Raw genomic sequence first — 26554 nt, forward strand, 5'->3', positions numbered from 1 at the left:
CCGTTCTTTTCTTCGATTTCCCGTCTCTACTGCCCGTTCTTTTCTTCGATTTCCTGTGGCTACTACGCTGTACAAGTCACTGCTGGTACAAGCCAGTGCACAAGCTTGGTAAAAACCCGATTGTAGGCTAGATAACTCAGATCGTATTTCATCCAGTGATTTCACCCTAATTTTAGGCTGGTTCCATGACCCATGGCCCGGTGGCTCAGTGCCGTGCTCTTCACAGCTCTGACGTATTTCCGGTCCAAATGTTTGAAGTAAAATGACTAAAATTATTACTGAAAGCCGAGAACGTGTGCTACGAAGCATGATGTAAAAGATTCATGAACAAGAACCCAAAGTGTGGGCTAAGCTATACCGCTTTGTAGGGGATTTGAAGCTTATTCGATTTCTTAAGATCAGTGTTCGAGATCCATACAGGATGCTTGCGTGCGATGTCGCACAGCGACACAAATTATGACTGGCAAAACAGACGTATTTAATAGTCTGTCTAGCAACTGATAGTTCACGGCGAGAGAAATTTGTGGATGTGTAAAACCCCGATAGAGTTATCAAAATTCTGCCTACGAACAGTTGAAAAGGGAAAACAAGGTATTTTACAAAGACGATAAATCTAATAGGAGTGGAGACATGAATTAAGAAGATGAGAGATCCGATGAATAGCGCCGGCGTTTCGATTTACAATGTGGATGAAAATGTGGACGATCGATCGAATAATGAATTGAGTGATTTGCTGAACAACGCGAAGATTCACATTTTAGAGCAACCTAATATGGGAGCACTTCGAAAGGAGAGAATTAAACGGGATAGAACAGCGATGAAGGTATGTCAGACATGTATTTTGTCTAGAACAAGGGCGCGGGCAAATGACAGTGAGAATAGTTTATTAATATTTTAAGTGATGGATGTTGATATATTGATATGATGTTGACATTGTAGTGGCTGACAGCGTCGCCGAAGGTTCCCTTTCTTTAGCTCAATTTTAAATGTTTCCAGTTCACGCTGTGTGTGTGTTTAGAAGCTCATAAAGCAGCATTATTTAGTGATTTCTTTTGTTGCCAACGTGTCGTGAAATTTGACATGCTGTATGTTGTATTTCGTTTTCCGGTTCATATTTCAAAACCTCTTGCATAATTGTCGCAATTGCAGATTCTCATATTATATCACAGTGTTTCAATGGCTTTGTTTTGTTTCCTCATTAGCATCGCCTTTCTAGCAATATCTCCGTAGCTTTGCCATACGTAACCCATATCACTGCCATCGGTCGCGTATCGTTACATTGCATTGATTTGTTCCTAAGTAAACACGCTGTTTCTAAAATATATTGATATTAAATATAGCTGCTGATATATCAGTATCATGAAATCGTACACATTTGTTTTGAGATCTGTAGCATTATTTCCTAGCTTTTATAGCCACAATTCCATGTTTATATATTATCATGGAATGGAATAAGTACACGCATCTGAATTTTTGTCATAAATAAACCTCTTAAAGAAGGTATTCCAATTCATTCAAATCTCAAAACTTCTAATGTTTAAATACTTAATTTCTCACCACACTGACGCGGTGCTGTGGCTATTTACCTAAGTATCAGCTGTTTTTAGCGCTGAACTGACGTTTTCTCCTAAAATATCTTCTTAACTGATTGAGCATATCTGCATGGGCACGTTTGACTGAAGTAATTAGGGGGCAAGATTCTTAGACAATGACTGTTCTGTCTTAGCAAGTTTGATCACTCTATTGCCAAAACAGTCTCGGCCCAAATTTTTCTTCAAATATTCAATCAACACCATCATATACAATCATATATAGTTTCATGGTATTACCTTGGACACATACCTTCCACCAGCTTCCACTTGTGCCCACTGTCCATGCATGTCAATTGTCAATACAGGTGGGTGGAGGAAATGCAGTAATAGAACCTAATATCACAATATAGTAGCATACTGTATATGTGTTCCATGTTTTTTAAACCCTTGAAGTATCTTGGAAGTATTTATATGTTAAAATAAAGAACTGAAAAGTATGTGTAGATGCATGTATTGAGGCAAGCACTCACCTGAACTACAGTATGTATATGCCAATTTTGCTTTATAAAACTATTCAGTATAACATGAACCAGGAACACTTATTTTGAGTATATTATGATGTGTTCCTAAATAAGGTAATGTGTAATTAATTTGTCTGATTGAAAGACCCTGATTTCACTAGCATTTCTGAAGTAAGTGCTCATAGAATTATGAAATTTGAATTTCGGTGTCAGTTGCTAGATATATAATCCTGTGCAGTTAAATATTTGTTAAATAAAAAACAAAGCAAATGTGAAATGTGTTGAAAACAGATACAAATGCCTTATGACCTTATTAGGATATTTTGAACATTTCTTGTCAGATATAGGTTTTTAAAAAATAATCTGACCATCTCAAGGGCTACCATTGTTGTACTCTATATCTTTCAGTATAAACATATGCTTAAATTATAGGAGAAAAACACTTGATTGAGTCCTTGCAGGATATCTTAGTATACCATTTCTTGATGCAATGTCTTCAGAAAGTCATACACCCAAATAAATGTACCCCATATTATCTCTACAAATTCCAATTTCCTGCGAATCAAGTTGTTCTTACATTACAGATGTTTGTATGTAGATGACAATGCAATGTGACCCACTTAACCTGTGTATACTATATATATACTTTTTCTCAGACAGGAGCCTTTTTTTACATTTTCTTGGACAGGAGCCTCATTCTCAAAGGGAGAATGTTAATTAGTCTATTGGACTTTTCTGGGGCATTCTAATCAGTGAATATAGAAATGCATGCAATGTATGGTGAAAGATGAAAACTGTTTCAAAAATCTATGAATTAACTGATAATGTACCATTGCAAATAAATTTAAACCAGGTTTTTATTTTCAGGGTATCAATCTCTCGGTTGCTAATCATGTTATGGGAAAGGTAATGAACAATATATTATTTGCATTTGTAGAAAACGTTTTGTGCATGGTGCAGATTTCTTCAAAAGTATAAATTACAGTTTTGTAATAGAGTATAGGAAATGTATCAGATAACAGAATATAGGAAATGTATTTATTTAAAGATGTCATGAGTACTGGACTGAAAAACATAGTCAGAAAGTAGTCAATATTGCCCTAAAGTCCACCAATGGGAGGATTTATAACTCTTAATCAGCAGGTTTTGAATACATTGCATACAGCCTTTCAGTTTAGTAAATAGATTAAGGTAAAGGTATTGATGGCATGAGGAATTTTTTTGAAGTGAGGGTTATTTATAATCTAACCCTTTAATACTAACTTAAGTGATGCCTATGATTGGCTACCTATGATTTAACAACAAACAGTGCGTAAAAAACACTCTTTACAACATATCTAGTTCCTAAGATGATTTTAAAAAATGTTGATAGACCATAAATAGAGATTTCTTTCTAAAAGGAACCTGTAAAAAAAGATGAAGCAGCTGCTGTGTGCATACAACGTCATGTGAGAGGATATTTTGGAAGGAAAAAGTATCTTCAACTGCTCTATGAGCAATTTGAAAAGGTAGATACTAGTGTGTATACATTGTAACTTACTGATTAGTCCAGCTGAGTGTACTGATACTGGTTTTTTTTCAATTAATTTATATGAAACACAAAACTGAAACACTAAACACAACATCTCCTCATCTACATCAGGTTTTGTCAGGTCATAATAGACTTCATTCATTAACAATGATGCCTAACTTTTCTTGCAAAAGAAAGCTTTCTTGTCAAAGACAAATGGGGGGGGGGTGTTGCACCAGTCTGAGCACATGCAAAGAACGTTAACAGAAAAAGAATGGCTGTATACAGCGTACACAAAGTAAAGGGAAATACGTATGATCAAGTTAAGCGAGGATTGATCTTCATTATGGAGCTTTTCAAAGTCGTTTGCAACATTTTTTTGATTTTAGTTAATTTGCTCTGCAGAGAAACGTTGGTGTATCAGTATATATAGTTTAGTTATGTTATCTTGATAAGTTATTTTAATCTTTTCTTTTTCCCTCTCTAGGAGGAAGCAGAGAGAAATGAGAAGATCAGACAACAAGTAGAAGAAGGACAAATAATTGTTGACAAGTAATTGCCTCATTGAGTTTGTCGAGTACTAGTCCTACACAGAATATTACATCGTTGCGCGAAAATCAGTAATTTACATGTGAATACCATTTTACAAGTATACATGGTTTTCACATGACGTCGAAGCGGCCATGTTGGTGTTTTACGCTTTTGTACCACACTAGGTTTTTCTTTTCAAATATACATCAATCTGGACGGTTTTCCCCAAACTGTCCAGATTCTTCCTTGTCTTACCAAAAATGATTCTTTTGCGAGCAGTAAAGGTTCATATTGCTGACAAAAATAATTAAGAAAGAAGTTTGTTCAAATATTTCTCTATTATGATTCATCTACCGGTACGTTATTTGCTAAATGTATGCTACCTTTACGTTTGTCCTCCAGGACCAGGGGCAGGTTGTACGAAGGCTGGATATTAACAGTTCTAAAAATGCGATAAAATTTCATCTTTGGAAGCAACAATTATTAAAGAGGATCCTCGATTTAGGAATAATAAGATTTAATCAAACTTACAGCAAACAACGGGCGATTTTAGAACGGTCAAAAAATCACTATCCGGTGGATAGCGCTATCCGGCTTTCGTACGGTGGATAGCGCTATCCGGCTTTCGTACAACCGGCCCCTGATACTTACCGTGACGTCATGTGCAAACGGTCTCAATTGATTGTTGCAGAGAGCATTTGCTCACGAGTGAGGGTAATGCTTTTTTATTCCGTAAACAATTTTCAAATAAACGATAATTCATATGGAAACTCAAAACAAATAATCACATGATATAAAAGGAAACGTACGCATGCATGAATTTGTGTTACATTTAGCAACATGTACCCGGTTTTTTGCCTGTTTTCAAACCGACTTCTGTTTGTAGAATTGTCTGGTTATTATGTATAGAATGCAAATAGTTAAAGGAATATTTTCCATCCATATCTTTAGTTATCATTTAAAACAAGAGATGGACGAGAACGACTGTCTAAGAAGGAACAGACGAAGACGAGAAAACTGGGGCGCCGTGACGTATGTGAACACATTGATTCAGGCTGTGATATCTTTCAATTAAAAAAAATCAATTCCAGAAATGGAGAGTCCTTAAACATATATCCTAAAAGTCTGGGTCTTATTTTCTTTCACATCAAATTGTACCAAAAGTGATTTTGTTTATACGACTATTGTCTCGGTTTTGTAAATTACATCTCTGCCACTCCCCCGTTCTGGACCCTTACTGTCTACGATTTGCTGAAAAGGGCCATTACCTTCTTTTTTAGCAACCTTTTTGAACTGTTAACTGTCGTCTTTAGGCCACGAATTCAAATCGATATTGTTTTTTCTGTTAGAATTCAAAGAGTTTGGAGAGAGTATTCAGAAAGAATGCACAATAAACTTGCTAGTTTAAAAAACGACCGTGGTAAAGGAACACTAAAAAATGGTTACAATGGAATGTTCGATTCGTTTGCCGTGTCACCATTTGAAGATGATTTTTACGAGGAAGATATGTTTCAAAACCATTCCGAATATGGAGAACATGAAAAAGGCAGTTCGGATGGAGAATCTGAAGACAACCATGGATCGAGCTATTCCGAATCCGAGCATAAGCCCGAACGAGATCGTAGTTACTTAAGCAGAAGCTTTTCAGAAAACTCAGAGACTGCAGATTTAAACAAAGAACTCCCCCCGCCTAGTACGGACTGGGAGTCGATCGACCATCGCTTGAATTCAAGTGGTATACAAACCACGGACTCGCAATACTCACCTGATCCTAAGGTTATTAACAGGCTATCGATCGGACCGGATTATTTACAATTGTGTTTCGAAGATGATAACGCGTTATCCGATGAAGGGGAATCACATCACGAGGAAGCAGAGATTAAGCAATACATCATTGAGGACTATAATGGCTGTAGATCCGAGGATGATAAGAAACGCGACTCCGGGTGTATTCTAAAAGACGATGGACTGAATTCGGAGCCCATTGATGTAAAAATAATTAAGCCAGAGGAACTCGAGAGCACAGAAATCTCCGAAGAGGAGACGACGCAGGTTCTACTGGAGCTGGAGTTCGTGAGTGAACCTCAGATTGAGGAGAACGAAACGGATTTACTGAGAAAGAAATTAGAAAGATTTAGCCTCCGACATCTTGAAACTCAAATCATTGATCTTAAGATTAGAGTTAAAGGTAAAGTTATTTTGTCTTCTTGTGCTGGAGTACCTCATGTAAGCAGAATATTAACGGCACGCGTTGTATATATTTTTCCGTCGTAGATTTTGTTTTTAGTTCATTCTCAATGTGTCGATGGTGACCCTCTTAATTACCTATAGGTGACGTAGGTGACTGTATAATTTGTAGTCGTTTAGCCCCCTCTTTTAAATACATGTTCTTTTATCTTTTTTTTCGCATGGCAAACAAATTATTTTATTTCCATAGGTAGGTATATAGCTATAGATTCCGGAGGCTTTTACATTTCTCCTACATAGATAATTTTATTTGTAGGTGTGTGAAATGTGAATCTTAGAGATTGTTTAATTGGAATAATAAAATGTAGGCTTACAAGAAGTTAAAATACTTTCTTCCTAATTCAGCTGTCGGCTTCAAGTATAAGTCGAGCGATTAGCGTGTCATAAAGTATACTGATCTGGCCTCTGCTAATCCCAGAGTTTTAAATGCATTAGGGAAAGACAAGGAAAAATCTCCTTTGGATCGGACAGGACAGGAAAGTTTCCTTTGCATAAACGCCGCCTAAGAACTCACCGATAAAGGAAATTTTCCTGTCCGTTCCGATCCAAAGGAGATTTTTCCTGAGTGGAAACTAGCCTTTACAGTCAATAATAGCATTTGTATATCGTCATTCATTCCTTTTGTACTTTCTTACCCACTTTCAAAACCTTGCCGCCCTTTTCTGTGAAAACCAGCAATTAAATAACGTTTTACACGCAAACATGCATGTGTACGTGCAAGGATATAATCGCTTGTACAGTATATAGGGGTGTTGTTCCTCGATTACAGTACTATGAGACATATAGCACCCTCCACCTATATCAATCCTAACAAGTGTTGGAAAGGAACTAGGAAAATTGGTGGGATAAGGCAAGGCAAGAGTTATAAAGCTCCTATTGGTGGCTCTACGTCTGAAGCCAAAAAAATAAATTTTTCACACTTTCCTGACCGTGATATTTGGAATTAACGTCCAGTTCCCAGTCAATTGTCGTCTGTTTTGTTAAGGTCTACCGTATAATCTTCACCACCGGATTTTTATTTCTTTATATATAGAAGTATCAGACGAGTTGGTTGAGGAGTTACTGATACGAGATCAGCTACACGTGAGACAAGATGCACTCTTGATGGATGTTGAAGACGCTGTTAAGTGAGTGCTGTTCAATGCATGTTGTTTTAAATAAACCAAAAGCAATTTCTCAAACAGCATCGCGGATTTTTATCAGTAGATGGGTCAAATTCATTCAACAATAATATTACATTTCAGGTATGCACAAACCAAGCACAAGATGTCGCAGAAATCATCAAAATGAAGTACCCAAGTGCAAGTACTTCATGAGCCGCATAACACTCACTGAAGAACTTTGGAAAATCTTGGCAATTGAATACGCAAATTAATAAAAGGGGCTTGCCAATGTTGGCGTATATTAAGGCAGTACGGTGGAACTCACGCGGTTAAAAATATACGTTTAGTTAGTAATAACTATTAATTCTTGTATGCATTGATTGAGAGCCATTTCTAAACTGACTAAACTCTGGGTGCCACTCTGTCGAAGATTTCCTAATTCCAATTTTCAATCTTAAACGAAAGCGCCCTCAGATTAGATTACCCAATCTGCTGTACTGCTTAATGGAGCCTATGTCGCTGCAAAGAATGCAATACAATGGACAACTATAAAATTTGGAGCGGTTGTGTGGACGCTTCGTTGTTGCAAAAATATATACTACCAACTTTCAGTCCAAAAAAATTCTCGTAAAAGTTTTTTGGTATATTCAAGTCGCTGCATTTCCATTAGTGATAAATTGATGTGTAGAAAACTAACAAAGCGGGCTTATAGTTAACATTACATAATGTAACAAGGAGGGCTTCACTGTTATGTAAATGTGATTTTTATTAAATTATTGAGTATGTTTTTATGTTAGCAGACTGCAGTCCAAAGTCATTCGTGTTCTGATGTGGGGGCCTCTTGCATATTTACTTATTTACTTATATAAAATTCTGTATATTCCAACATACAGCAACGATATTTTTGAAATTCATGACTCGAAATCAGGAAAAGAAATATTTCTTTCCGATTCCATGCTAAATTTTTTATGATTTTTATGATACGCTTACGTCATCAAGATATGCAAGTCGGATCAATAAAGCTGCAGCCACAACCAACAACAATCATGGAATAATTATTCGGTCGTAATATCTATTTATAAAAACCATTAAAAGCTGCTTTTAACTATCGCAGAGTCGTACATAAACTTGCATTGAAATAATTGAATTATTGCTTCAAGCAAATTTATTGTCTTCACTAGGAAGTGAATCGCAAACATGAAAATGGTGGTAATCGATTTTGCAGACGGTTTTTGGCTTTTTGCCGCCTCGTAGTGTATCGTCGCAATGTCGTATGCAGTATGCTCGTCACAATGTAAATGATTTAGAAACCAATCAAGTTCCATTACTTCCATATAATCTTAATTCAATTGCAAGTTGCTGAAAATGTGTTCGTGTAACATCACCTTGACTGTTCTTAATAATGACTTTAACTGCCGAATTACTACCACTTGAGTGCAAATGATCGGTCCATGTGATTAAGAAAATAGTGCTAAACAAGGTACTTTCCTGAAATGAAGCATTGGAGCATACAGGGTGCCACAAAAATTTAAATTCCTTGATTGTTATGCTAAGACAACGGGTGCAAAGGATAGTAATTAGGCATTCAAACTCCAAAGAAAGGTTGATTTCATGTGTGGGAGTGGACAAGTACAAGGGTATTTTCTTAATCACATAGAGTCATGGTCGTCATGGACTGATCATTTGCAATCATGTATTAATTTGGCAAACAGATGTTACGCGTAACAACGTTTGGCAATGCAATTATGCAATCTTCTGAGGCGGTTCCCTACAATTTTGGAAATATGGCAAACAATTAAACCCGTGATTCAGATATAATTTTTTGGCACGATTAAATGTACCACTGCCACAGATAAATATTGACCAATATTACAACGTTGGCTTTTAGAATGTTGGTTGATATATGTGAGAAATGTTTCTGCTTCAGCATGAAATCGTTTGCGAAAATTTTGTCATTTTGTCACATTTTGCCATATTTCCCAAACTGTAGGGAGTCACCTTAATACATGGTTGTGTTTCAAAAATTACAGCACCTCGTTCCAGTATACTCGAGATCAGTGTATATTTCACCCTAAAATTAACAGGCATTTGAGGCTTGTTGCCATAAACAACAAGTTTACTTGATTCATTTGAACTGAATTATTTTCTAGTTTGCTGCAAAATTCGATCGTTTTTACAGCCTTCCTTACTGAGATCTATTTTGTTTAACAGTCGTAGGCGAGCTAGGATGTCAAGTTTTGATGGAAGATACGCTTTTATAGCAGATTGGTACGATCCCAATGCAGCCCTGACGCGAAAATATCAACTGTTTTATTATCCCAGTGACACCACTGTTGAAATGGTAAGGCCCAATACAGTTCGTCAAGCATTTTAGTTTATATTGTGTGTATTTTCCTGTGTTCTCCCCCTGTCCTGCCATGTGTTGGCCTCTTGAAGGTATATGAAGTATGTCAAAAATAATTTGTACAAACTCTTTAATATCAGGACCTGACTATAATCACTATATATATTAATTTATGTATTCGGATTGTTTAAAACCTGTAAAGAGTTTAGTCAAACTAATAATGGAATAGACCTCCATTGTGTTTCCTATTGTTTTAAATTACCCTCAGGGTTCAACCATGTTTTTCTTAACAAAATGGTATATTGTGATCCTGAGAAGGTATATTATTGATTTGTATTTGTGTTTTAAACTTGATTCTATGGATTTACTCCTAGTTTGATATGGATAAATGACATGAAATACTCCTTTAATTGTTTCTGTTTAAGTGTTCTATCAGAAAAAGCTTAAGGTCTTAATTTTGACGAAAAATCAATTGAACAAATACCCTTTTGCCTCACCTTTGTTCATCATATAATATGGAGAAAACTCAAAAGTGGGATATACTTAATGTATGCTCCCGAGGGAAATCTTTTGAGTTTTGCTTTCCTAAGAGTCTGAATGTTTTTCCGAGATGAAGCCAAGGGATTAACATTGAGACTAGAGAGAAAACAAACTCACTATTTCCCAAGGTACTGTACAGGAAGACAACAATTTCATTAGAAAAAACTTTACTTTGTTATGACAATATGCAGGCAACAATTTTTCACTTGTTTCCCTGGCTGGAAACATTGCATTTATTTAAAGTCATGTGACTAATAAATAAACCAATCACATTTAAAATACATAGCATCTATATAACAACAGCTGTTGTCAAATTACTTCCTATAGTTGCCCCTCCCCCAAAAAGCATTGTAAAGTGCCAACAATTGAGAATAATTAATAACAGCACAGTAGCCCGATCGCAGGTGGCATGAATTGTATATGTGAAAATTTGAGTGAGAGTTGCCAATATGTAATGAAAACAATTACAATAATACATAATATACTATGGCGTGTGTTGAAAGTAGAGTATGGCTACTTTGATCAATGGGCTACCTGTCCTGTCTTCATAGTCAATGATGTGGAAGAATTTATATCTAAACTCCTATAAATTAACTTTCAGAATGATGTAAAACATCTGGCCAGAAAGATAAAAACTGGCAATACAACTAGCAGTAATCACAGATTTATATTGTGATGTTTGTTCGGAATGTGTTGATTTCGGTTAACAATCATTAACAAAAATGTTCACAGCATATGTAATTTTAAAGGTTACTTGCGAAATGAGTAATTTAACTGCAGTGATGGCTCATATGCTTTAATTAACAACAAAATGTCAAAATAGAGCAACCACATGGTCTTCAGTTACTATAACAATACCTCAGAACGAGGCAAATCTGACATAGCTAATCTCAATTAGACACGGCTAGGAAGCATCCTCCTTTGTCGAATGCAATTATTATACTGCCAGCTAGTATATACTACTGTACATTTGTAATTTTCTCAGGCTTATGACAATATTATGCACTAGCAATATTTATAACAGCATGCAATTTATGCACTAGCAATATTTATAACATTATATATTTATAAACATAATTTTAGTTTGATATTAAAAACAAACGGGTGTTTCTGAAGAGATCAAAGTGTGAGGCCATTCGATTACATGATTTGCACATTGGTGCTGTCGTGAACATTCATTCAAGACAGGTATAAAATTTAAATTTTTTGATGCGTGTTAAACCTGTTTAACTTTTCTTTCACATGCATGGCAAAAAAACAATATTTTTTTGTTTTCTCACTAGTTAACAATAAAAGATTATGCTGATACAAGTACATCCAACCGTCTGAAATCCAAAAATGAAAAGTAGGTATTAATAAGGCCTGCTTTAGTACAATATAATATGCCGTTTTAGTAATGTGGTTTAGTATTTAAACTTATTGCATTGATCAGTCTTATTCATGTCATTATAATCATCAATATAGAACCTTTGCTATGGTTAAACCGGATGCCATCCAAGAAGTGGGTAGGTGTATACACATATGAGAATTGTCACTTTTGTGTACATTGTACTGCTGTAGTTCTATTTACTTGTGTTTTGTGGCTATACCCTATGCCTGTGAGGCAGCACTTCACTTGCGATAGTAACTTCTAGTCTTAAATAATAATTACCATCGTTTGCTCTTCCTTTCGTCATACGCGGGGCTTGCGGGTAGGAGGCCCTATCCACAACCCCACGTATTGATCACAGCATTGTTTTAAAACCTAGAGCATGATCAGTAAATTACTGGATTGAATCCCCACCTTAGCCGCTTGTATATCTCGTTCAAGATTCGTATTAATCAAATTCAACCTCTGTAGGTACCATTATTGATACCATCTACCAAAATGGCTTTGCCATTTGTAACATGAAGTCTGTGGTTTTCTCAAGGTACGGTGAAAAATCCACAAACTTTGTGTAAATGATCACAGTTGTCGAGTTTTCAAAATGCGACATTAACCTCCATTGTCTAGAAACGAAGCTGAGCAGTTTTATGGAGAGCATTTTGGCAAGCCTTTTTTCAAGTACGTAATTCTAGTGGGGTTTTTTCTCCGATCATGTCTGAACAAGTTTTTGTCGTCAAATTTTTCATTGTGAAATTTAACTATCCTGGAAACCAGCCTCGTGCCCAGACGCTGTGTGAGTGTCGTTTCCCGAGCCCGCGGCGCTGAGTTGAATCACATTAGCTATTGTATACAGCCTCGTACCCAGGCGCTTTAATAGTAAAATATATAATGTTGCATTCAGTTATAGTATAGAGGTCAGTTGAATAAAGGCGAGCGCGCGGGGGTGCTTGGGGTGGACGCGACGGAAGAATGAAGCTTCCTTCCCCCAAACCACCCCAAGCACCCCCGCGCGCTCGCCTTTATTCAACTGACCTCTATACTATAACTGAATGCAACATTATATATTTTACTATTAAAGCGCCTGGGTACGAGGCTGAGACTAGTGGCTAAGCTAAGAAAATCGAGCGTGCGGGGATCTCTATATTGTAACTGAATGCAATTTTACGATTTGCCAGGCTGACATCAAAGGTTAAGCAACAAAAAACAAAAAAAATTGGTTTCTAATTTCCTACCTAAACCACTTTACAAAATACAAAAAACTGAAAATAGAGCTAGCTATATAAATAATGAGAGTTCTTTCAAATAAGACATGGGCAGGTAGCTAATTTGTTATTTTTCTAGCTAATTTAGAAAAATAATAGTAGCTAATTTGTTAGTTTTTACGAAGTGCTATAATCCTTTCTTTATGTGACCTGTAGTAATCTGATGTCTTTCATGACCTCTGGACCTGTGCTTGCTATTGAGTTGAAGGCAGAAAGCGCAGTTAGTCGCTGGAGATCTTTAATAGGTATGAGTATAACAAGGTGAAAAAAACACTGATTCTTGAAATGGTAATCACGTCCCAACTTTATTGCTAATTCAACTTAGGAATTAACTCTACCAAAGTTAAAGAAGCGAAACATTCTTCTTCAACACATGATTGACATAAATAAAATGATTTTTGTTTTTAACATGCAATAAGTGTGGAATTACGGCATAACGCGAAGATTGGCCCCAAAGGCCCCCAATGTCACAAACGTTTATATGTGTTAATGGTAATATTCACCATGGCTGTTACAGGTCCCACCGATTCTAGAGCAGCACGAACTGAAGCTCCTGGTTCTCTTCGTGCAAGATTCGGATTCGGTATGTTTGTTTTCCTTGGTATCTTATGAATTGTAAAATGCATTTGTCAGTACCTAACTTGTTGTCTACAAAAGATGTTGCTTTAAAGCCTTGCTGCACCATATCTTGCATCTTGCAATGAAATTCTATATTTGATATATAGATTTATTGCAGCGAAGTGATGTAGGTATAACAAGTGTATTGCGCACAGAAGTTCCCTGGTTATCGGAATCTGCCACACAAGAAATCGAGAGTTTGATGCTGCTCGAAGCGTTTAACTTAGATCTTTGCTATATCACATTTCATTTTTTTTTAAAAAAGATAACACGAAGAATGCCTGTCATGGTTCTGATTCGGATCAGTCTGCAAATAGGGTGAGTGCAACTGGACATGCGACGTCTGCACAACACGATATGTCTGTTAATATGTTTCTAGTGGACTAGACCTAATTTCTGTCCCCGAAAAGGCAGGGTCTTAGTTGTTGGTCGGGACGCATTATTGTACGATAGCTGTGTTATTCTGAGCCATGTATAAAGTGCTGAAATTATGGTTCATCTGAACTTCGTTCACTATTATTCGTTCACTATCTTATTTTTCACTGTCCTTTTATTCCTGGAATATAACTATATGTATTATGTATTATTTAGTAACAATGTTACATAACTTCATTTCTAGAATAACTACATGTATTTACAATGTAGTACTAATATTAAGATGTATTTTTTTCGAAAGGAGACCGATTTCTTTTTCGGACCAACTGCAAGGCAACGCAGCACAGCAAGATGTGCAGACTCCACGCTTTGTATTATTAAACCTCACGCCGTCAAGGAAGGTTGGTAAAGCCGTGTGGAAGTCCGATAATTATTATATGAAAATTACTAAGCGATAAAATTTGCAATAATAATCTATGGCATAAATTGTATACTGTATGAACACGTGTATATTTCAAATCTTCCAGGTGTCGCAGGAAAGATACTTGTAGCTATGCAAGAAAATGGTTTCTACTTGAACGCCTTGCAAATGGTAGGAGACGCTAATCCTAACGCTGTGGCCTAGGTTATGCGCCGCTTTTTGGTCGCGTCGAATGCAATTCGAACAATAGATGAGATTATAATGAAGCTTAATGATCAGTTTTGTGATCTCATAATCTATTGTTTGAATTGCATTCGACGCGACCAACATGCATGCGACGCTTAACCTAGGCGTGACAGTTGTCCTCGTTGAAGGCTTCTGCGCTTCGTTACTAAAAACCGTACAAAAAACTTTCACCCATTTACATTGTTCTGAACGCTCTCTTTAGTTTCACATGGAGGTGGCAAATGCAGAAGAATTTTTTGAAGTCTACAAGGGTGTTGTGCTAGAGTATAGTGTAAGTTACTAATGTTCATCGAGTTTACCCTATGAAAATTCCTCCAAACTTACCAAGGTTGCCCGTGGGAAAGCTTCATTTCCATTCTCCTTTCAGAAAATGGTGGATGAACTGTGCAGTGGACCATGTATTGCAGTTGAGGTCTGCGGTGAAGGGGATGTACACAAAGCCTTTCGAGACTTTGTTGGACCATCCGATCCGGTAAGCTTTTCTGAATTACTAGTAAACATTATCATTATTTTAAGAGTATTTAGTGCAATACATTATATAATCGGTGAATCCTAGAACGATCAAAATTAAGAAATTCTATGTTTTTGACCTTGGGACTATATTAACCTTGGCCTTATAGTGTTTGCAGTTTTTTAAGACACTCTGTACTATGTATCTATCAGGAAGTTGCCAAACATCTTCGTCCCCAAACTTTACGCGCAAAGTTTGGAGTTGACAAAGTGAGAAATGCTGTTCACTGTACCGACTTACCAGACGACGCAAGTTTGGAGGTAAGCTTTTATTATTCCACCCTATATTTCATATATTTTTGCTACCCTGATACCTTTCAAAACTGTCATGATCATCACTCGGTTTTATACTCGGCTTTTTTAACCTTAATACAAAGATACTGTTTGCAACTACATATTTAGTGCATAATATTCAAGTTGATTCATTAAGAGAGATGTAAGCTTGTTATCTGAATTTGACTTATCCACCGTTTAAGCTAAACGGGCTTGATACAACCGGCCCCAGTGCTGTAGAAGTGAGGGCGGAGACTCTCCTTTTAAGCTCGAGGGGTGGCTTCTACTTTTTTAAAAATTAAAAATTTTAAAAACAAACAATTAGAATTTTATTGATCACTGCGATCGAATTTTGAATGAAGTTTTAAAGTATAAAGATAAACTCTTTTTGTTTTGTGGTTACCTTTATTATTATTAAATTATTTCAATTATTTACCCACGGTACTATTTCACAATGGTTAAAAAATATTTACAAAAATGGAAAGTGATCTTCCAATAGGCCGTGCATTTACGTCTATAGTTAAGTGATTAAATTATATACGAGTATTAAACAATAGATTATAGTAACTTATGAAATGCCTTCTAGAGAATAGACACTTATAAGAGTTGTATTCAGTGATTTCATGTATCTTAATAATTATATAATTTTCACCCTCCTCGACTTCGTTTCAAAGCTACACCGAAGTCGTATAATCACCTGAACAGGGAGATATTGCAAAGACGTTGAGATCATCTGATCTATGACAAGCTGTTTCTTTTGCAGGTGGAGTATTTCTTCAAAATATTAAACCAATAAGTGCACAGGCGCTATCATAAACCACTCGTATTTCCCTCCCACAGAAGGATGGTAAATGTAAATTATATCAAGTCACTGCATGCACATAGTTCTAATTGTAAATACATTGTTTTTACACGATTTATATGTACAGTTACTTCGAAATAAAATTTTAATACGAAAATTTGCTCTGCTCATTCGGGTGCGATATGTAATTTGCTCAGAACTCTCTTGGTCAAGACAGTGAATTTGAAGAATTGGGTGCCAGTGCCAGGCCATTTCTATTGTTTTGTCTTTACGGTCCACGATCGCGCAGACGAAAACAACAGAAAGAGACTGGTACTGGTACCAAACTCGGCTTCAAATTGTCTTCAAAGATGGCGGTCAAATAACTGTCAGCCAACGTGCAGTCTTTATGCCTTTTCTCCGATCTTTGCAAGTTTTCGGCCATTACCACTCTCACATGAGCATCCTTTTAATCCATTCTTGGCTAAAAATAATAAAATTGCTACGTATCCAACAATTGTAGTTTGATTGACTCGGCCTGTTTATGATTACTGTATATTTCGCCTCCGACCGTTTCTTCTTTCATGCTTCTTTGATGTGTTTGTAATGCTTCAGCTCGACTGGATTGACGTCTGAAACCTTCACACCGGGACAATCTTTTTTTCAGTTTCATGAATCCGAGAAGGCTACCGTTTTTAGAGCTTTTACTAATGAACCGAGAATGAACTATGTCCAAGATACATTTCACTAGCCCTCCATTTTTAAAGCTGCCCTCGTCCGCTTTGATAGGCACGAGCATGCACATCCCTTCACAATACTGATCTGGCGGGCTATTCAATATTCTACGCAATGTTGTGTAAAGCAATTTTACTTGTTCCTCGTGATTTTTTTTTGTTATAGCTTTGGCCGCTGTCACCACGCTCATTTCTCTCAGTGCTTCTAAAGGCTCTTTCGCGTATTGTATGGCAAAATATTCGTTTTCTCGTTCGTTAACGCTTAGGCGATAAATAGAAAAACGGAAAGGCTCATGATTGAGGTCAAGCAGTCTGGTAATATTGCTGTCGAGTTCATTCAAATCTTCCTTCATGTTGCTATCGTGGGGTATGAGCAGCAGCAATTTTTTTAAAGACAATTTAAATTGTTCGTGTGGTCCACGAAAAGGCTTGCTTGTGGCTTTCTTAAATGTTGGCAATGCTAGTCTAAGATAGCTAAAATAGTAGGACCACGCAAGTCCGTTGGCAATATTCATCTCTTTGTCCTCGAGGATCGTAGAAATATGAACCTCAGATTGTGTGTTCAGGTTAAGCAAGTGCATGATAAGTGGTCCAACGCCGACACCGCTGAAAATATACACGATATAACTAACCTTGAACCACGGCTCACCCGTCACGAAAGTAAGAACAACGGTAATCATGGCAGTCGAACCAAGCAAAACGATAACAGGACCCCAAACGATTCCACTGAAACAAGCTCTGGTCATCTCTTTCCAGCTGCCGTGATAACGTTGGTGCAAGTGGTAGGATTCCTCGCAGATAAGCGACACGCGATCAAGTAATGTGCCGAGTACCACACCAAACAAGCCCAACGCAGTTGTAAACAAACCAGAAAAGGCTAACTTCTCCTTCTTTATGTAACACACATTCGTTGTATTTTTCCGTGGCGTATCACGTTGGAATTCTATCTCAGTTCGGTTGACGATACAGAAAGTTAACACAAGAAGGGCTGCAATCGTACATATTATTACAGATACACACCTCGCTCGATGCTTTCTCTTTTCTGGAACGGGTTCGAAATCTGGACTGTCTGTTTCAGCATTCCCTATGAAATTTTGTTCGGGATTCGTTTGAACATCTGAACTTTGCCGTGTCCCCATCTCGCAAGCTTCTCAGTACAACTAATGTACAATACAGCTTCAGCACGGCAAATTTATACTCGGCTCTTAAGACTTCCTGCCTTTCTGTTTTTCCGTTTAGCTGAAGAATATCAACAGCGTGAATTCTTCGTTATCATGACAATGAACAACTTTCGAACCACATCATATGACTGAAGCTTTTGTCCACGCATTTCATCCTCATTGGACACATCGTCCTCTAAGAAAAACAATGTGTATAAATAGCGACTTATGTCATTAAAGTTTTATTCGATTAAAGTTGTCATGCAGAAGATTTCGAAAGCCGGCCGATCCATTCGAAATCTTCAGTATCCCTTCAGCGTGCAAAAGCACTTCGTAAAGAATATGCACGTTATTGTACTTGCCACAATTTGAGCTTAGTTTGTAAATTTCAAGGATTTAGATGGAGTTCCATAAGCGGTAGCATGCAGTGTCAGAAAAATATGAAACTAATGAATACGAATTGAAACTTCGAAAGTTAATCTCATACCTTCCTCATGGAAAGAAATACCTATTGGGAAAGGTATATAATAGGTATAGTACAAGGTGTACGGAACAAACACGTAGTACTTAATAGTTCCGTCCGCGCTTGAAAGGTTCAAGATATGCTAAGACACCCTGTACTATGTATCTATCAGGAAGTTGCCAAACATCTTCGTCCCCAAACTTTACGCGCAAAGTTTGGAGTTGACAAAGTGAGAAATGCTGTTCACTGTACCGACTTACCAGACGACGCAAGTTTGGAGGTAAGCTTTTATTATTCCACCCTATATTTCATCTATTTTTGCTACCCTGATACCTTGCAAAACTGTCATCACTCGGCTTTATATAAGAATATCAAGCCCGTTTAGCTTAAACGGTTGTTACGTTTAAAATACAAAGCAATTCTATCTTTTTATTAAAGAAGCAAACTAAATGTTTTTAACCTTAATACAAAGATACTGTTTACAACTACATATTCGTGCATAATATTCAAGTTGACTCATTAAGAGAGATGTAAGCGTGTTATTTAAATTTGACTTATCCACCGTTTAAGCTAAACGGGCTTGATACAACCGGCCCCATGCAGTGCTGTAGAAGTGAGGGCGGAGACTCCCTTTTTAAGCTCGAGGGGTGGCTTCTACTTTTGAAAATTGAAAATTTTAAAAACAAACAATTAGAATTTTATTGATCACTGCGATCGAATTTTGAATGAAGTTTTAAAGTTTGTGCGTGATTTAGCACGATAAACGCTTTTTGTTTTGTGGTTACCTTTATTATTATTAAATTATTTGAATTATTTACCCACGGTACTATTTCACAATGGTTAAAAAATATTTACAAAAATGGAAAGTGATCTTCCAATAGACCGTGCATTTACGTCTATAGTTAAAGGATTAAATTACAAACAAGTATTAAATAATAGATTATAGTAGAAGAATGAGCCATTCGTAATTCGTAACTTATGAAATGCCTTTCAGAGAATAGACACTTACAAGAGTTGCATTCAGTGATTTCATGTATCTTATCATAATTATATATTTTCACCCTCGTCGACTTCGTTTCAAAGCTACACCGAAGTCGTATAATTAACTAAACAGGGAGATATTGCAAAGACGTCGAGATCATCTGATCTATGACAAGCTGTTTCTTTTGCAGGTGGAGTATTTCTTCAAAATATTAAACCAATAAGTGCACAGGCGCTATCATTTGGATATCTCATAAACCACTCGTATTTCCCTCCCACAGAAGGATGGTAAATGTAAATTATATCAAGTCACTGCATGCACATAGGTTCTAATTGTAAATACATTGTTTTCACACGATTTATATGTACAGTTACTTCGAAATAAAATTTTAATACGAAAATTTGCTCTGCTCATTCGGGTGCAATATGTAATTTGCTCTCTTGGTCAATTTGAAGAATTAGGTACCAGTGCCAGGCCATTTCTATATTGTTTTGTCTTTACGGTCCACGATCGCGCCGACGAAAACAACAGAAAGAGACTGGTACTGGTACCAAACTCGGCTTCAAATTGTCTTCAAAGATAGCGGTCAAATAGCCGTCAGTCAACGTCCAGTCTTTATTCCTTTTCTCCACTGAATCTTCGCAAATTTTCGCCTATTACCACCCTCACATGAGCATCCATGAGCATAACCTACAATTCTCGTTTGGTTGGCTCGTCTTGTTTATCATTTGAAGTTTTAGAATATTGATCCTGCTGGTTACTTCTTTGACCCAACACTGCCATTTGGAAATCGTGTTCAGACGTCCTGGCACCGTTATCATCACTAGATATTTCGCGTCCGCCCTCTTCTTGTACCACATTGTACTGGTTTTTCGATTTAAGATGGGTTTTGAACGTTTTAGGCCATGTCATAGACCTACCCCCTCTTTTGTGAAACCTTTTATCATCTTTCTTGCTTCTTTGGTCCACGTCGATCTTGACATCATCTGTTGATGCTTCAGTTCGAGTGGATTGTTTGCAACTTACAAGTCCACACAAGGACACTTTTGGTTTCACGAATCCAGGAAGGGTACCGTTTTTAGAGCTTTTACTACATAATTCCCGAAAATGAACTACGTCCAAAACACATTTCACTAGCCCTCCATTTTTTAAGCTGTCTTTTTTGTCCGCTTTGATAGGCACAAGCATGCATATCCCTCTACAATCCTGATGTGGTGGGCTTTTCAATATTCTATGCAATGCTGTGTAAAGCAATTTTACTTCTTCCTCATAATTTTTTTTTGTTACACCTTTGGCCTCTTCTACCACGCTCATTTCTCTCAATGCTTCTAAAGGCTCTTTCGCGTATTGTATGGCAAAATATTCGTTTTCTCGTTCGTTAACGCTTAGGCGATAAATAGAAAAATGGAAAAGCTCATGGTTGAGGTCAGACAATTTGGTAATATGGTTGTCGAGTTCATTCAAATCTTCCGTCATGTTGCAGTCGTGGGGTATGAGTAGCAGCAATTTATTCAAAGACAGTTTAATTTGTTCGTGTGGTGCACTAAAATGGTTGCTTGTGGCTTTCTTAAATGTTGGCAATGCTTGTCTAAGATAGCTAAAATAGTAGGACCATGCGAGTCCGTTGGCAATATTCATCCCTTTGTCCTCGAGGATCGTAGAAATATGAACCTCGGATTGTGTGTTCAGGTTAAGCAAGTGCATGATAAGTGGTCCAACGCCGATACCGCTGGAAACATACACGATATAACTAACCTTAAACCACGGCTCACCCGTCACGAAAGTAAGAACAACGGTAATCATGGCAGTCGAACCAAGCAAAACGATAACAGGACCCCAAATGATTCCACTGAAACAGGCTCTGGTCATCTCTTTCCAGCTGCCGTGATAACGTTGGTGCAAGTGGTGGCGTTCTTCGTTGATCAGCGACAAGCGATCAACTAATGTGCCGAGTACCACACCAAACAAGCCCAACGCAGTTGTAAACAAACCAGAAAAGGCTAACTTCTCCTTCTTTATGTAACACACATTCGTTGTATTTTTCCGTGGCGTATCACGTTGGAATTCTATCTCAGTTCGGTTGACGATACAGAAAGTTAACACAAGAAGGGCTGCAATCGTACATATTATTACAGACACCCATCTCGCTCGATGCTTTCTCTTTTCTGGAACGGGCTCGAAATCTGGACTGTCTGTTTCAGCATTCCCTATGAAATTTTGTTCGGGATTCGTTTGAACATCTGAACTTTGCCGTGTCCCCATCTCGCAAGCTTCTCAGTACAACTAATGTATATAGAATACAGCTTCAGCACGGCAAATTAAATTTATATACTCGGCTCTTAAGACTTCCTGCCTTTTCTAAAACTGTTTTTCCGTTTAGCTGAAGAATATCAACAGCGTGAATTCTTCGTTATCATGACAATGAACAACTTTCGAACCACATCATATGACTGGAGCTTTTGTCCACGCATTTCATCCTCATTGGACACATCGTCCTCTAAGAAAAACAATGTTTATAAATAGCGACTTATGTCATTAAAGTTTTATTCGATTAAAGTTATCATGCAGAAGATTTCGAAAGCCGGCCGATCCATTCGAAATCTTCAGTATCCCTTCAGCGTGCAAAAGCACTTCGTAAAGAATATGCACGTTATTGTACTTGCCACAATTTGAGCTTAGTTTGTAAATTTCAAGGATTTAGATGGAGTTCCATAAGCGGTAGCATATAGTGTCAGAAGAATATGAAACTAATGAATACGAATTGAAACTTCGAAAGTTAATCTCATACCTGCCTCATGGAAAGAAATACCTATTGGGAAATAGGTATAGAACAAGATGTACGGAACAAACACGTAGTACTTGATAGTTCCTTCCGCGCTTGAAAGGTTCAAGATATGCTAAGACACCCTGTACTATGTATCTATCAGGAAGTTGCCAAACATCTTCGTCCCCAAACTTTACGCGCAAAGTTTGGAGTTGACAAAGTGAGAAATGCTGTTCACTGTACCGACTTACCAGACGACGCAAGTTTGGAGGTAAGCTTTTATTATTCCACCCTATATTTCATCTATTTTTGCTATCCTGATACCTTGCAAAACTGTCATCACTCGGCTTTATATAAGAATATCAAGCCCGTTTAGCTTAAACGGTTGTTAAGTTTAAAATAGAAAGCAATTCTATGTTTTTATTCAAGAAGCAAACTAAATGTTTTTAACCTTAATACAAAGATACTGTTTACAACTACATATTCGTGCATAATATTCAAGTTGACTCATTAAGAGAGATGTAAGCTTGTTATTTAAATTTGACTTATCCACCGTTAAAGCTAAACGGGCTTGATACAACCGGCCCCATGCAGTGCTGTAGAAGTGAGGGCGGAGACTCCCCTTTTAAGCTCGAGGAGTGATTTCTACTTTTAAAAATTGAAAATTTTAAAAACAAACAATTAGAATTTTATTGATCACTGCGATCGAATTTTGAATGAAGTTTTAAAGTTTGTGCGTGATTTAGCACGATAAACGCTTTTTGTTTTGTGGTTACCTTTATTATTATTAAATTATTTGAATTATTTACCCACGGTACTATTTCACAATGGTTAAAAAATATTTACAAAAATGGAAAGTGATCTTCCAATAGACCGTGCATTTACGTCTATAGTTAAAGGATTAAATTACATACAAGTATTAAATAATAGATTATAGTAGAAGAATGAGCCATTCGTAATTCGTAACTTATGAAATGCCTTCTAGAGAATAGACACTTACAAGAGTTGCATTCAGTGATTTCATGTATCTTAATAATTATATAATTTTCACCCTCCTCGACTTCGTTTCAAAGCTACACCGAAGTCGTATAATCACCTGAACAGGGAGATATTGTAAAGACGTCGAGATCATCTGATCTATGACAAGCTGTTTCTTTTGCAGGTGGAGTATTTCTTCAAAATATTAAACCAATAAGTGTACACGCGCAATCATTTTGGATATCTCATAAACCACTCGTATTTCCCTCCCAAAGAAGGATGGTAAATGTAAATTGTATTAAGTCACTGCATGCACATAGGTTCTAATTGTAAATACATTGTTTTCACACGATTTATATGTACAGTTACTTCGAAATAAAATTTTAATACGAAAATTTGCTCTGCTCATTCGGGTGCATGTAATTTGCTCAGAAATCTCTTGGTCAAGACAGTGAATTTGACGAATTGGGTACCAGTGCTAGGCTTGTACCAGGCCATTTCTATTGTTTTGTCTTTACGGTCCACCATCGCCCCGACAAAAACAACAGAAAGAGACTGATACTGGTACCAAACTCGGTTTCAAATTGTCTTCAAAGATGGCGGTCATATAATCCTTAATCAACGTCCAGTCTTTATGTCTTTTCTCCAATCTTCGCAAGTTTTCGCCTATTACCACGCTCACATGAGCAACCTTTTCATCCATTCTTGGCTAAAAATAATAAAATTACTGCATAACCTACAATTCTCGTTTGGTTGGCTCGTCTTGTTTATCATTTGAAGTTTTAGAATATTGATCCTGCTGGTTACTTCGTTGACCCAACACTGCCATTTGGAAACCGTATTCAGACGTCCTGGCACCGTTATCATCACTGAATATTTCGCCTCCGACCTCTTCTTGTACCATGTTGTACTGGTTTTTCGATTTAAGGTGGGTTTTGAACGTTTTAGGCCATGTCATAGACATAACCCCTCTTTTGTCAAACTTTTTATCATCTTGCTTGCTGCTTTGGTCCACGTCGATCTTCCATTCCTTTTTTCGAAATTGTGGGCCATGAATGGTGACATCATCTGTTAATGCTTCAGTTCGAGTGGATTGTTTGCAACTTACAAGTCCACACAAGGACACTTCTCTTTTTTTTGGTTTAACGAATCCGGGAAGGGTACCGTTCTCAAAGCTTTTACAACATAACCGCCGAGAATGAACTGCATCCAAGATACATTTCACTAGCCCTCCATTTTTTAAGTTGTCCTCGTTGTCCGCTTTGATAGGCACGAGCATACACATCCCTCTAGAATCCTGATGTGGTGGGCTTTTCAATATTCTGCGCAATGCTGTGTAAAGCAATTTTACTTCTTCCTCGTAATTTTTTTTTGTTACAGCTTTGGCCTCTTCTACCACGCTCATTTCTCTCAGTGCTTCTAAAGGCTCTTTCGCGTATTGTATGGCAAAATATTCGTTTTCTCGTTCGTTAACGGTTAGGCGATAAATAGAAAAATGGAAAGGCTCATGATTGAGGTCAAACAGTTTGGTAATATTGCTGTCGAGTTCATTCAAATCTTCCGTCATGTTGCAGTCGTGGGGTATGAGCAGCAGCAATTTGTTCAAAGACAGTTTAATTTGTTCGTGTGGTGAACGAAATCGGTTGCATGTGGCTTTCTTAAATGTTGGCAATGCTTGTCTAAGATGGCTAAAATAGTAGGACCACGCGAGTCCGTTGGCAATATTCATCTCTTTGTCCTCGAGGATCGTAGAAATATGAACCTCGGATTGTGTGTTCAGGTTAAGCAAGTGCATGATAAGTGGTCCAACGCCGACACCACTGAAAATATACACGATATAACTAACCTTGAACCACGGCTCACCCGTCACGAAAGTAAGAACAACGGTAATCATGGCAGTCGAACCAAGCAAAGCGATAACAGGACCCCAAACGATTCCACTGAAACAAGCTCTGGTCATCTCTTTCCAGCTGCCGTGATAACGTTGGTGCAAGTGGTGGCGTTCTTCGTTGATCAGCGACAAGCGATCAACTAATGTGCCGAGTACCACACCAAACAAGCCCAACGCAGTTGTAAACAAGCCGGAAAAGGCTAACTTCTCCTTCTTTATGTAACACACATTCGTTGTATTTTTCCGTGGCGTATCACGTTGGAATTCTATCTCAGTTCGGTTGACGATACAGAAAGTTATAACAAGAAGCGCTGCAATCGTGCATATTATTACAGATACACACCTTGCCCGATGCTTTCTCTTTTCTGGAACGGGTTCGAAATGTGGACTGTCTGTTTCAGCATTCCGGCCATTCCCTATGAAATTTTGCTCGGGATTCGTTTGAACGTCTGAACTTTGCCGTGTCCCCATCTCGCAAGCTTCTCAGTACAACTAATGTACAATACAGCTTCAGCACGGCAAATTTATACTCGGCTCTTGAGACTTCCTGCCTTTCCTAAAACCGTGTTTCCGTTTAGCTGAAGAATGTCAAGTGCTTGTGGATTCTTCGTTATCATGACAATGAACAACTTTCGAACCACATCATATGACTGGAGCTTTTGTCCACGCATTTCATGCTCATTGAACACATCGTCTTCTAAGAAAAACAATGTTTATAAATAGTTACTTATGTCATTAAAGTTTTATGTGATTAAAGTTACCATGCACAGATTTCGAAAGCCGGCCGATCGATTCGAAATCTTCAGTATCCCTTCAGCGTGCAAAAGCACTTCCTAAAGAATATGCACGTTATTGTACTTGCCACAATTTGAGCTTAGTTTGTAAATTTCAAGGATTTAGATGGAGTTACCGTAAGCGGTAGCAGTGTCAGAAAAATATGAAACTAATGAATACGAATTGAAACTTCGAAAGTTAATCTCATATACCAGCCTTATGGTAAGAAATACCTATTGGGCAAGGTATAATAGGTATAGACGTATAGTACAAGGTGTACGGAACACACACTTAGTACTTAATAGTTCCGTCCGCGCGCTTGAAAGGTTCAAGATATGCTAGACGTGAACCGCATGTCGTATTTTAGATCTGCACGTTTTGTAGTTCTCATTGAACAAGCTTGGACACAATATGATTAGGGCAATATAAAGGACGACAGACGTTTTATTCCGGGAGTACACCTCAGCCACAGAGAGCATCTAATAAATCAAGTAAGACTTCCAAGTTTACTAACGAAATGTTGTAGCTGATGCAGAAAATATAGCTTGGCAACGCTTACTAATAATCCAGCTATATATATTTGTGTTACGCCAGTAAAAAATGCTCCAGCTATAGGTAATGCCGTAGA

General features: G+C 37.4%; 5 protein-coding genes across 5 annotated transcripts; 2 read left to right on the forward strand and 3 right to left on the reverse strand.

Annotated features, from left to right (window-relative positions):
- Positions 1 to 256: 256 nt before the first annotated feature.
- On the forward strand, positions 257 to 8240 carry LOC114526959. Its single transcript, XM_028548510.1, has 8 exons — positions 257 to 823; positions 2921 to 2959; positions 3454 to 3561; positions 4051 to 4115; positions 5046 to 5126; positions 5444 to 6282; positions 7375 to 7468; positions 7586 to 8240. The coding sequence occupies exons 1-8, from the start codon at positions 644 to 646 to the stop codon at positions 7629 to 7631; spliced, it is 1452 nt and encodes a 483-aa protein (XP_028404311.1). The 5' UTR covers positions 257 to 643; the 3' UTR covers positions 7632 to 8240.
- Positions 8241 to 9555: 1315 nt separating this feature from the next.
- Positions 9556 to 16299, forward strand: LOC114529995 (nucleoside diphosphate kinase 7-like). The gene is made up of 15 exons (XM_028551571.1): positions 9556 to 9785; positions 11412 to 11516; positions 11612 to 11673; positions 11793 to 11833; positions 12169 to 12238; positions 12322 to 12372; positions 13113 to 13201; positions 13474 to 13539; positions 13840 to 13892; positions 14251 to 14350; positions 14477 to 14541; positions 14819 to 14887; positions 14984 to 15088; positions 15280 to 15387; positions 16163 to 16299. The coding sequence occupies exons 1-15, from the start codon at positions 9672 to 9674 to the stop codon at positions 16193 to 16195; spliced, it is 1131 nt and encodes a 376-aa protein (XP_028407372.1). The 5' UTR covers positions 9556 to 9671; the 3' UTR covers positions 16196 to 16299.
- Positions 16300 to 16319: 20 nt separating this feature from the next.
- LOC114529983 (stimulator of interferon genes protein-like) lies at positions 16320 to 18197 on the reverse strand. Its single transcript, XM_028551561.1, has one exon. It carries the CDS (start codon positions 18051 to 18053, stop codon positions 16683 to 16685), a length of 1371 nt encoding a protein of 456 aa, XP_028407362.1. The 5' UTR covers positions 18054 to 18197; the 3' UTR covers positions 16320 to 16682.
- Positions 18198 to 19163: 966 nt separating this feature from the next.
- LOC114529951 (stimulator of interferon genes protein-like) lies at positions 19164 to 25633 on the reverse strand. The gene is made up of 2 exons (XM_028551522.1): positions 23998 to 25633; positions 19164 to 20209 (listed from the first exon to the last, which is right to left on the reverse strand). Exon 1 carries the CDS (start codon positions 25621 to 25623, stop codon positions 23998 to 24000), a length of 1626 nt encoding a protein of 541 aa, XP_028407323.1. The 5' UTR covers positions 25624 to 25633; the 3' UTR covers positions 19164 to 20209.
- Positions 20188 to 21816, reverse strand: LOC114529958 (stimulator of interferon genes protein-like). The gene has a single exon (XM_028551533.1). It carries the CDS (start codon positions 21779 to 21781, stop codon positions 20210 to 20212), a length of 1572 nt encoding a protein of 523 aa, XP_028407334.1. The 5' UTR covers positions 21782 to 21816; the 3' UTR covers positions 20188 to 20209.
- Positions 25634 to 26554: the final 921 nt, after the last annotated feature.

Source organism: Dendronephthya gigantea, unplaced genomic scaffold (assembly GCF_004324835.1).
Source record: "Dendronephthya gigantea isolate DGI-Jeju-01 unplaced genomic scaffold, DenGig_1.0 000001F, whole genome shotgun sequence".
Classification (NCBI taxonomy): Eukaryota; Metazoa; Cnidaria; class Anthozoa; order Malacalcyonacea; family Nephtheidae; genus Dendronephthya; species Dendronephthya gigantea.

Coding starts and splice junctions, on each gene's coding strand:
- LOC114526959 (XM_028548510.1), top strand. CDS start 644: ATGAGAGATCCGATGAATAGCGCCGGCGTTTCGATTTACAATGTGGAT. Junction 3,562..4,050: donor TCTATGAGCAATTTGAAAAG/GTAGATACTAGT, acceptor TTCCCTCTCTAG/GAGGAAGCAGAGAGAAATGA. Junction 4,116..5,045: donor GGACAAATAATTGTTGACAA/GTAATTGCCTCA, acceptor CCATATCTTTAG/TTATCATTTAAAACAAGAGA.
- LOC114529995 (XM_028551571.1), top strand. CDS start 9,672: ATGTCAAGTTTTGATGGAAGATACGCTTTTATAGCAGATTGGTACGAT. Junction 11,674..11,792: donor CTGAAATCCAAAAATGAAAA/GTAGGTATTAAT, acceptor TCATCAATATAG/AACCTTTGCTATGGTTAAAC. Junction 11,834..12,168: donor GGATGCCATCCAAGAAGTGG/GTAGGTGTATAC, acceptor CAACCTCTGTAG/GTACCATTATTGATACCATC.
- LOC114529983 (XM_028551561.1), bottom strand. CDS start 18,053: ATGGGGACACGGCAAAGTTCAGATGTTCAAACGAATCCCGAACAAAAT.
- LOC114529958 (XM_028551533.1), bottom strand. CDS start 21,781: ATGGGGACACGGCAAAGTTCAGATGTTCAAACGAATCCCGAACAAAAT.
- LOC114529951 (XM_028551522.1), bottom strand. CDS start 25,623: ATGGGGACACGGCAAAGTTCAGACGTTCAAACGAATCCCGAGCAAAAT.